Consider the following 12,088-nt stretch of genomic DNA (forward strand, 5'->3'; position numbering starts at 1 on the left):
AATGTGATTGTCATTACTGGAAGGTGTGGTACCTCTACTTTGGAAGGTATATATAATTTCTACTCATAAGGGAGTCCATAAGTAAGGATAGAGACATAAGTATCAGGCCTATAGCATTGCTCAGCTACTGTGCTGAGGTTATGGAAGATGTAGACAGTTAAGTTCATTTACAGTGCATAATGTTCACTTACTGCTACCCAACATGGCTTCAAGAAGGAATATGTGGTTGATACTACAGTCATAAAAAATGATTAATAACATTCTTAGCAGAATGGATAGCAATGAAGTAACTAGACCCCTTTTTTCTGAAGTCTTAACAGCCTCTGGTCCAGCTGCAAATTCTGCTATATTTGAGAAGCTTGTTGCTGTAAGCTGTCACCTAGAGGTAGTTTGCTAGTAATGTTTATTTTAGCACATGAATGCTCAGACCACTTACTGCTATATCTGACTCAGCTGAGGCCAAAATAAAATCCCTCAGGTATCTTGAGTCAAAAACATTTGCTGTTCTTTTTCTGTGCTTATCATATATAGATGCACATTGGTGATGCAGTTTTCATCATCTATGAGGATGATACTTTTCTGTTAGTAATTTCTTAAATTCATGTATATACAGTTGTGGATGTAAGATGGACATATCTTGCTGGAGGAGAACACATTTAAGGGTTTGCCTAAACTATTTTAATTCAAACATTTTCTTGTTCAATGGAAAGGCGCAAGCAATTATTGCATCAGATAGTTTAATATATATTCCATCAGAAGGAGCTGTCTGAATTTATACATGGATTTCAGCTACACAAGTTTATGAGTTATTTTTAGCATGTATTGATCATTCTAAAAGTGTATGAAGGCTTTATGCAAATACCACTTAAAGCATTATGCATCTTCTGTTACCCTGCATATAATGGTTGGAATGTTTTTGTTTCCATCTTGATGTTTGGGTTGCTGTGTTTAACATTTTAAATTACACTGAACACAGCCTGTCCATATCTTACATGGCATATCAGGTTGCTGTTGCATTTAATATAACCATTCATTACTATGACATTTTATGAAGTCTGAAATGGATGGATTTTATTAATCTATAAGCAGCCCAACTGATGGCTTGTACTCAAAATGTTGCAGTTGGGTTAAAACTGTCGGATCATTTTTATTTTTTAATTCTCAAAAGACTAAACAGGATATGATGACAAGGCTATTAATGCCTCTATCTCTTGTTTCTGGAATGTACTTTGTGACAGAATGAGGTGGTATTCTGTACTTAGGACCTTTTCTGTGAGGTTTAATTATCTTTTTTTTAGGTAAAACTAAATGTAAGTGCCTTAACTTTCATTTTGATACCACTTCCTTTAATATGCTTAAATTAGCCATTTTTCATTTGTAAGTTTGTAAATTATGTATTACGCATAATATATATTAAGTGTTAAAATGTTACTTTGGTATGGTTTCACCACAGGTAACCCCTGGGAAGAGCTGTTGTCAGTAGTTGTCTGGGTGTGTAAAATAATACTGGTCAAGATTCAATCACTAATGGCAAGGTTGCACTGAAAGGCACTGGGCTCAGTTTGAGATGAGTAAAATCCTGGGACACCAGCCATTACAACTCTGCTTTGCAGCTATTCAGTATGTAACTTATCTGGCTGTGTCAGGCAATGGCTATTACTCAGTGCAGCAGTATACTTTTTAACATATACCATTAATGCCAATTGTTCTTTGTATACTAACAGGTATCAGTGGTGGGAGTCAAGTCCCATATTGTTTGTAATGTATCACAGTTATTTAATTATATCTATTTGTTTACTGGGGTACTGCTACTGTGGTGGTGGTGCTGCGGTAGCATTGTCAACTTACAGTTAGACGTTGCCCGTTAGATTCTCAGTTAGAGCATCTTCTGTGTGTTGACATGCGTGAATGGGCGTTCCTTTGTTGAAGGTTGTGCGTTAGGCCCAGCAAGCCAGCACGTAAAAATCTACTGCCAATCATTAGCGGACCAGAGTTCTGCTGTGGCGACCCCTAACCGGGAAAAGCCGAAAGACACAAACAAACATTTGTTTACTGGGGTACTGAACTGATCAATATTGACCAATTTCAGGGCCTACTTGGGTGAAATAAAAAAAAAATTTCAAAAACAAGAAATGCAGAAATGTTAGCAATAACAGAATAGTTCAGACTAATTTCACATAAAAAAAATGTGTATATACATTCCAGTGAAGAAGCACAGTGCAATGTACAATCAAGCAGGGAGTAATGTGCAATATATACATTAGTTTTTAAAGTGGATCAATTTTCAATGAATCTTGAGAGAGGAGAAGAGACTCAGAAAGGAGATAGGTTAGGTGATATGCCCTATGTTGAAGGAAGTGTATTTGGTTTAGGTAAAGAAGTGCTTTTTGAGTTGCATTCTGAATTTGAAATAAGTGCTGATTTAATTGTCAATGGGGAGAGCTTACCAAAGAGCAGATGACTGAGAGGAGAAAGCATGTGCTGTGCTGTGGAGTTTGGTTCTAGGGGTAATGATTAACAGTTGATGACAACAGTGTAGGAAGTAGAACCCATAGCCCCTATTTGTAACATATTCATTGATGCTATAGATGACATTATACATCTGTATGTCACACAGGCCATAGACACTGTTGCTTATCCTTGTCTAACATAGAAGACAAACAGACGGGGTAATTCATTTAGATGCTTTATTACATAGAAACAGATCAGGATGGATAGCAGCATCACAAAATATAAACAAACTGATTACTAGACAGACCTTACAGACATACATGCTTACATCTCAACAGCTTACTACAAAAGGGTAGTCAGGCTCACACATGCTCAGTATTTATACACTTGTGCAAGCCCTCAGACAGCTTCTAAAGATTCATACACACATTGATCTACAGACACTACTTTTCAAACTAATTTTCATTTTCATAAAGATTAATCTCAAAGTCTACAATACACCTGGAAAAGGCACATGTTAATTCTCATCATAGATTATTTAATTTAAGAAAGAAGATACCTACTGTGAAAGTTTTGAGGTTTTCATGCTTTTCTTCTGTTTCTGATGCTTTATCCTGCCACAGCTTCTTGTGGAGCCATACACAGATATGCCACATTGTTTTGGGACTTGGAATTATATTGAAGGGAGGAGGCAGTGTAGCACCTTCATCAAAATAACTCATCCAGAGCTTCGTTCGTGCAAACTTCCATTCAATATCTGCATGATCCTAGGGGAAACACAAGATAGAAAGATAGGTATACCCATTCCAGTTTTTGTGGTTAAAAGAAGTAACCCCTTAATATATTGTTTATGATCAAATGCATGTAAATTTAATCATTTAACAAAATGCTTTTAACATAATTTTAGAACAAAGTTGCTGTCTGTCTTAAAAATTGCAGATTGTTGGCATATTTTCCTTGTTAAATATAAATACATTTACCCGAATAATGTACTGGTACTATATAGTCTCTATACCCAGTTTTAGTTTTTATTATTGAATCTGTCTGTAAATATTAATACTGTTTAATGTAATCATGTTAAGTACAAATGACTATTGAGCCACATCTCTGTTTTTTTAATCATCTTTATTGAATCACTTATGACATAGGTAATCATACATTTATATAAATGAAAGCAAACCATACTGACATAATCTCAGTTACAAACATTATATATCACTTATAATTTTCTGTACAGTCATCATCAAGCCAACATTACATAGCACACTCAATACCTGCCTTCACTTAAACCTCCAAAACTTTATTCTGCATGTATTTTTCTCACAAATCCCATTTTTTCTATATATTTTGCTCCTACTATTTTCTAAAGATTCCACTTCCAGTTCTCTGTTACTATATTCACTATATGGTTGGTTTAGACTTTGATTTCCATTTTCTAGTAATTGCTTTTTTGGCAGCTACCAGAATTAAACTTGTCAAGTCCTTACTATGTCTAAGCAATTCAGATCCCACATTTCCAGGGTACACCAATTTGCTCATCTAGTATTTTTGACAGAGTACTCTGTCGGGAATTTTTTAGTCAGCAAACTCATTACACTCCTAAAAAATATGTTCCCAAATACCTCCTTCTTTCCCATCACACCTCCAACATTTGCTGTCTACCTGAGGTAAAATTCTTTGGACTCTGCTTAGGTTATACAAATAGCCATACAAAAACTTCCTAACAAAAATCCTAAACCTTCTAGAATCTGTTGCATATTTACCTGCCATATATATATCCCCATTGTTTCTTTGTGAATGCTTATCCATTCTCTCTTATCTAACCACCTCTGATTGATTATTACAGTTATCATACACAATTTTATATGGCCTATTACATTAGTATCCATTTTGTAACAGTAACTCCTATTCTAGATTCAACTAAAAACTCTACCAGTGCTGGTCTTTCACTTAAGATTCCTCTATCCCTTACTCTTTGCCTGTACTCTGATATCAGTCCTTGATAGGGAAAGCAGTCTCTGGCCTGCAGTCCAAATGTATTCTTGACATCTTTGTATTCTGTTATCTTTCCCTCTTTAATTATTTGATCCCAATATATTGGTTCCTTTGCCAGTTTTCTCCAGGAAATTCCATCCAACTCTTGCCTATTTTCTGTACCCCTAATAGTAGTCATCTTTTTTGGCAGAATCTCCTTTCTCCATTCCCTTGTTGGCTTAATCCATAGTATACTTTCTGCTACTTTGGGAATATAATATGCTGTATAGCTATTGTTATTCTAATTAAGGATCTGCATCCAAAATCCCACTCTCACCTTATGTCTTGTACCTCCCCAAGTTTCATCATTTCTTTCCAGTTTGAATTATAGCTTTCTGCTTGTGCTATATATAGGAACCTTAACTGTGTATAAAAGAATTCTAAACCACCTTGTTCTCTTGGAAGGATCAGCTTATCCCACTTGACTTTTGCCCTCTTTCCCTCACAAATAAAATCCTTCAACTCTTTTTGAATTGCTTCACCAATAACACGATGAATTATCAGGAGTCTTTTTTCCTTCTTTTTTGTTTTAATAAAAAGCACCAATAGCAAAATAACAGCACCATACAACAGTATAAAATCCATAGGTTAATTTCTCTAGCACCTCGGCTTTCACAGCCTTTTCAGAGTACACTTTTATCACAAATATATCTTCCTTTTATACAATTTAATAAGAACACACCCCACAATATTTCAGTTATTTCTAATTACATCTTAAAGACATATCATAAAAAAACTTTTCCAGTTACACTCCTTGTTTAAGCCTTTTGGACATACAGTATTATATTTTAAAAATAAACAAAGATTATTTTCATCTTAATTCATACTTCAACCTCTCTGGTGTTAAAAACCCTTCCTTACACTGTTCCAATATTGTTGCTTGTAACCCTTGAGGATTCCCCTCATGAAATTTATAAAAATGTTCCGCCACTGGGTTAACTAACCTACCTTTTCCTTTTTATTTATATCCCTCACATGTTCTTTGAGTCTCACTGAAAATTTTCTCTTGCTTTCACCTATATAATATTTGTTGCATGGGTACCTCAGCCCATATGTTATACATGCAGTGTTACATCTAAAATTACCATGTTCCTGATATTTTCTACCATTAATTTTAGGAAAAGTTTTAACAATAAATTGGCATACCACACAATTCCCATGTGGAAAAGTACCCTTTTCTGTTATATCCTTTAAGTCCAAATTTTCTGGTCTTCTTAGAGTACCATGTACCAATAGATCCCTTATACTTCTTCCATTACTATAAGTAAAATTTAAATTTTTTAACACCTGTTCTTTTCTTATCATCTGCCAATAATATTTCAATATACCCTCTAACTTTTCAGAAAAAGGTGTATATTTAGATATAAAATAGATATCTTCCTTAACTTTACCATAAGGTTTATTTTGAACATTTCTGTTATTATTACCATTCTTATGATTATTTACCCTCAATTTCTCCAATCCTGTATGTATTTGTTCTATACTATATCCTCTCTTATAAAACATTTCTGTCACATTTTTTATTTCATTATTCACATCTTCCACATTATTACATAACCTAATAACCCTCATAAATTTGCCATATGGAATTGAGTTAATAGTATGTATAGGATTGCAACTTGTTCCAAATAAAATATGATCCCGAGTTTCAAATTTTCTATGAACTGTCATTCTTATGCATCCTTCATCCTTACCTTCCAAAAGAACATCCAAAAAGTTGACCTTAGTATCTTTCTGTAGACCATCAAAACTCAGGTCAAACTTATTCTTTTCCAAATCCTTTATAAAATTTTCCACTTTTTCAAACCCACCTTTACACATAAAAATGAGATAATTTATAAATCTATAATGTTTCAATAAGTCTTCTATAAAAGTTATTACGATATACATATAAATTTTCATAATAACCCATAAAGAGGTTAGCATACATGGGGGCAAACGCCGCCCCCCATTGCTGTTCCCTGCATCTGTTTATATAACATGTTATCAAATTCAAACATGTTGATCTCTAGACAAAATAAAGTAAGTTCTTTAATATACTCCATTCTAGGATTGTTCCCTAGAAAAAATTCCAGGGCCTCTAATCCATGACTAAGTTTGATATTTGTATAAAGACTCACCACTTCTATTACTATAAAGTACATGTCTTCTTCCCATACTACCCCTTTTAATTTTTCCAAGAAGTCAAATGAATCTTTTATATAAGATGGTAGCTTTACAACCTCATTCACAAAACAGCCATGAAAAAAATGACCTAGATTGTTTTGTAAAATAATTGCAAGCAGAAACTATTGGTCTTCCAGGTGGGGTAGTTATATTCTTATGAATTTTAGGCAGACAAAAAAAACTTTGCCATAGTACATCCTTTTCTACAAAGTTTTCTTTCCTTGTCAACAGTTGTAAAATATTTCAACCTAACCCATTTTGATATAAGTTCATCAAACTCACATAACGCTTTCTCATATACATCCTTATGTATTTTCTTATGTACAATTTCATTACCTAGATGTCGATTACACATATCCCAATACTGCCTATAATTCATAATAACAAACTTTCCCCCTTTATCCACTGGTTTAAATACCAGCTCACAGTTATCACACATTTTTTTAACCATAGACATTCTTGTTTACTTATATTGCTTTTCTTTCTTCATAAATTTATAATATTCATTTTCAATTGCATAATTTAACATATGATATAATTGTTAAATATTTTCATTCCTAAACAGTGGAATAAAATTACTTTGCATTTCCATTTTATTAGTATCAAAACAGCAATAAGCATTTTCTTCAATACTCATTTCAGAATAGCATGAGTAAAAGCTATCATTACTAGTTTCCAGATTGTCACTATCTGCACCATTCTCATTCCAACATTTTTCATTTGAAAAAAAAATCCCGTAAATGCAATTTTCTAATTAACTTAAATATATCACTTTTTAACTCATACAATCTTGGCAGGGCAGCTGGAATAAACTTCAAGCCCCTATTTAAGACACATTTTTCAGTTTTACTTAATACATATTGCGACAAATTCACAATAGATCGTTACTGTGCTATCTTCTCACGCAAAAATGAGGAAACACAGTACGTGACGACCACAGTAAACATTTATTAAATACAACCAAAAAATAGCAAAATGCAAACTAGAAGCAAGAGTTTAGCGCTTTCACCTATCCATAGTAGGCTTCTTCAGAACTCATTCATTTAAAATAAACGCCATTTTAAATAAACTTTTAGGCGCGAAACTGGGCTAACATAACAACTGTTATTTAAAGTGCTAGTGTACTGTTTAATGAATTAAACAACTTTAAAATGTCCAAAGCCAATGTTGTATTAAAACTACATAAAACTCTATATAACATCTGTTTAAACATACTCATCATATCAACTCCAAACTTTTACTGTAACATGAGTTCAATACAAATAGTTAATAGTCATAGATTAAAATTGAATATAATGTATAACATATTTAAAACAAAATACGTTGACTCTACATGTCTCAACTAATAAATATTTTCATTAGAACTGACTACAATAGACTTATGTTGCACATTTTGAAAATAAATTAGTTCAATATAAACTAAATTATATAGTAAAAAATATGTTATAAAAAATATTAACAGTGATTGTGAATAGTGTTAAATTTACAAATCAATTAAGGGAATGAGTGTGCAAATTGGATGTGTAATGTCAACTCTTATAATATTAATTAATATTTATGTTATAAAAATACATAAATAAATATATATATCGCTACTGTGTTACTGAATGACAAATTTCATTTATTAATATATATTATAAATATAAAAATTCAATATTAAAAATTGTGAACAATTGTATAAAAAAATATTTGTTGAAAATGTTGTTTACAAATACATACTATAAATATTAAAGATTGAATATTAAACCTATATATTGTTAAAAAAACATTCTTAAGTGTATTGGATGAACTGTATTGTTTTTTTGAAAATAAATACTAAGGAGATTATGTTATAATACTAGAAAATGTAACAACTGTATATGAATAAATGAGTAGATAAATAGTGTTAGATATATGTTCATTAAATCAACAAAGGTTTAATAGCAATAGTGTCATTCAATCCTGGTAAAGAGGCGGCATCTGTGTATAATTGCCACCATATTTCTTTGTAATTTAATACATCTTTGATGTTACCTCCTCTAGGATCGAATTTAATCTGTTCTATGATGGCAAATTTAAAACTATGTTGATCACCATTACTTTCAACATGTCTATACAAGGCATTATTCATATCTTTCTTTTTGATACAATATGAATGGTCATAAATTCTTCTTTTGAATGCCCTCTCAGTTTTGCCGATGTAGTAAGCTGGACATGCATCACATTTGGCAATATAGACTACATTTGGTGTGTTGCAATTGCCCTTTGCTGGTCTAATTTTCGTCCCATTGTAATTATCCAACACTACTTCAGTATGACACATGATAAACCTACATTGATTACAATTCCCACATTTTTTGGTGAAAGTAGCCACTCCACATGCGTCACTCCTATTGTGTGTTATATTACCAGTTTCTAAAATCTTTTTCAAATTGTGTGACATTTTGTAAACTATGTGGGGTCTTTCCCCTAAAATGTGAGATAACTCAGGATTAACTGGTTACATGACTACTACAACATTACTACACTAACAACAAAAAATTTTTTCTTTGTATTGGATGGCCAAGTTAGCCGTAAATATACCTGGCTAAACAGACCATCCCAATGCTTGGACCATCACGGTGCCATTTACATCTACTTCTACTGGAGTAAGATGAGGCTCCACTTATAAGTACTGATGCATTTTGACAGTGGTGGCGACATTATAGCCCCCTTTTTAATATAACTTTTAACAAACTTTTACAATACTACGATATGGCTTCGCCATGGGACACTGCCTCCACTCAAAACGTTTTATTAAGTGTTGTTTTTCCACATAAAATTACAGCAATGCTGTTTTTTGTATGTCCCAATACACTTTAATGCTAGCCTACCTTTTTGAAGGGTGCGTTTGTAAAGGTCGGCTTTTTTACACGGAGGCATGGTTAATAGTGGTACTCTGTGTTTGTTGTCACCCTCGCGCCCTTGGATGGTCTAGCAGGATCGCGATGTGGGGTGATCTGCACGCTAGCATACGTTACAGGCAACATTGTGGATCATTTGTGAAACACTTCGAATATTTGGAAATTCTCGAAGTGTTAGAGTGTATGTCCTTGAAGTTACTTTAAAATTTTGAATTTAAATTTATTTGAACTAGTTAAACTCATAGAAATGTATATAAGAATGGTTGACAGGCTTTACTAAGTCCTATTGTACTATAATAAGCACTGATTTTACTTCGCACTGCTGCTTTTCATTTCTCCGCTTAGGGGGAATTTAGTATATACAATTTTGATTTACTTTTGGTTTTTAAAAACTTTTAAAAACTTTTAAGAAACTTTCAAAGGATTGAGTATTATACTCAATTGTATCTGGATTTTATATAGGAATGAGTTAGCCACTCAACTTGAATGTTTAGTACTTAATGTTGGCGTAAATGTGTATATGCAACATGAATAACTGCTAGTGTCATTGTATTGTGCTTGCTTTTGCAGGCCACTGTTTGCTAGGTTACTATGACAACCACCACTAGGTGGATTAACCTAAATTACAAACAGATTAAGATTTGAAACGCATGTGACAGTATTTAAGTGTTTTGATTTTAAACCCATGGTTCTGTGTGTGTTTTCTAGATTCTGAAGAAGTCGGTTTTTTAACTGATGAAAAGTGTAACGTTATTGATCGCGCTTTAAGTCCACCATTAAATTTGTTGTTTCAGTGAAGAAGGGTCCTGGTACAGTGGTGAATTTGTCATTTGAACCTTGCCTAGAAAAGGCACTATAGGGGCGGCAAGAACCTTAGCCAGTATCCGGAATCCCAGGGGTGACAGGTGCAGGCCATCTCTGGCAAAGCATCGTGGTCTGTCGACCATGTCATCCCAGGCAGACAGATACTGGATCCCTTTAGAATGGCACCAGAAGCTTAGGCAATTGTTGAAGTCAATCATTTTGCCCTTGTACTGCGGCATCATTCTGGGTGATGGTAGAATGCTACTCAGGGCTAGGGTCATACCTGCCTGGGCTACAAGATCGGAGAGCTCTTCCATGTCTCTTTTCATGTAGTCCAGGGAGGTATGTCTCAGGTCGTTCACACCAACATAGACAAAGACAGAGTCATATTTGTACTTGTTGTGGAGTGACCTGAGTGCATGGGTAATGTGGCGGATCCTGGCACCCGACAGGCAGCTGACAGTAACCTTCTCCTTGTTTAGCCTGGTGAGTGGGACATCAGTGTGCCTGACTATAGAGTCGCCTATGACTAGTGTGTTGGGTATGTTGTTTTGCCTTATTGGCTGTGGTTGAGTGGCACACTGAGTCTGCAGGCTATGTGTCATTTGGGTTGTGTTGGGGGGTGGAGGTTGCTTGCATTTCTGCTTTGGAGGTCTCTGTTGCTTGAGCAGGTTATTATTGAGAGCCTCTGCGAATGTTTTTGTATTTCTATGTGTGGATTTTGGTGGTGTAGATTTAGTGAGACTATGTGATGGGTGTGGTGCAAGTGTTTACCTTCTCCTCTTGACTGTCAAGTTCAGTCTTGATTGGAGAGAGCTTTACCTCCAGTTTGGCTAGATAAGTGCATCTCTCACAGGTTGTAGTGTTGGGTGGTAGGAGGAGAGGGTTGTCTGTGTACGTGAGGCAATTTCTACATTGCCCCAAGATGCCCAGATTCATCAGATAGACAGGAGAGAACACTGGGAGCTGACCTTTGGACATGCCTGAATAAAAAAAAACTGTTTTCCTCTAGATAAGTGAGGAAAGTGAGTGCAAGAGCTGTTTTTCTCTAAGCAAGTGAGGCAAGTAAGTACCAAAACTGTTTTCCTCTAGGTAATGAGGAAGGTTGAGTGCTGTAGTAATTAGTAGGTTATTTAGTGCTTACAAGTTCTGATCATGAATAAGCAAATGCAAGTGCTAAAAGTAAGAATCTGTATCTGGACTAAACTAGTTACAGGAAAGGGGGGAAACAAGTGCAAATGTGGGCTTTTAAAATCAGAAAATTGAGAGAGATGGAAAAACTGCCCAAACGGCCAATAACTACAATTTCTGGGCCAGAACCACTCCTTATGTCGTAGATAGGTTACCTAGTGCTTACCACTCTTACTGATAAGCTAGAAGACTTCCCTCCAACACAGAAAGCTTGGGGGGGGGGGGCTCAGAAGCTTACAGTCCTGGATACAGCAAATCTGAATCTGGACTACACTAGTTACAGGAAAGGTTTTTTTTTAATATATATACATAAAAGTAGTTAAAACAGCAGTCAAAATAATTCAAATACAGTGCAAGCTAGCACACTTGAGTATGTAGCAATGTTAGACCAAACAGTTTAAATAATGCAATTAAATTAAAAATTACTAAAAACAATGCAGAAAGAGTCTATTAGGTAGAATGAGGTAAAGAGATGGGACTGGGGGGGGGGGTGTCCCAGATCAAATCTACATTGTGGGCGGGCAACTGCAAAAACCTCCAAATTTAAACAACACAGGAAT

At 34.6% G+C, this 12,088-nt stretch overlaps 1 protein-coding gene across 1 annotated transcript in view; it reads right to left on the minus strand.

Annotated features, from left to right (window-relative positions):
* The window catches only part of TRPC5 (transient receptor potential cation channel subfamily C member 5), a 2,601,559-nt gene that overhangs the window by 270,844 nt on the left and 2,318,627 nt on the right, over positions 1 to 12,088 (minus strand). Inside the window, exon 8 of the mRNA XM_044057112.1 lies at positions 3,015 to 3,218. Within this exon, the coding sequence (XP_043913047.1) occupies positions 3,015 to 3,218 (204 nt within the window). The remainder of the gene's footprint in view (positions 1 to 3,014; positions 3,219 to 12,088) is intronic.

Source organism: Protopterus annectens, chromosome 15.part0 (genome assembly GCF_019279795.1).
Source record: "Protopterus annectens isolate FY-2018-M chromosome 15.part0, PAN1.0, whole genome shotgun sequence".
Taxonomy (NCBI): Eukaryota; Metazoa; Chordata; order Ceratodontiformes; family Protopteridae; genus Protopterus; species Protopterus annectens.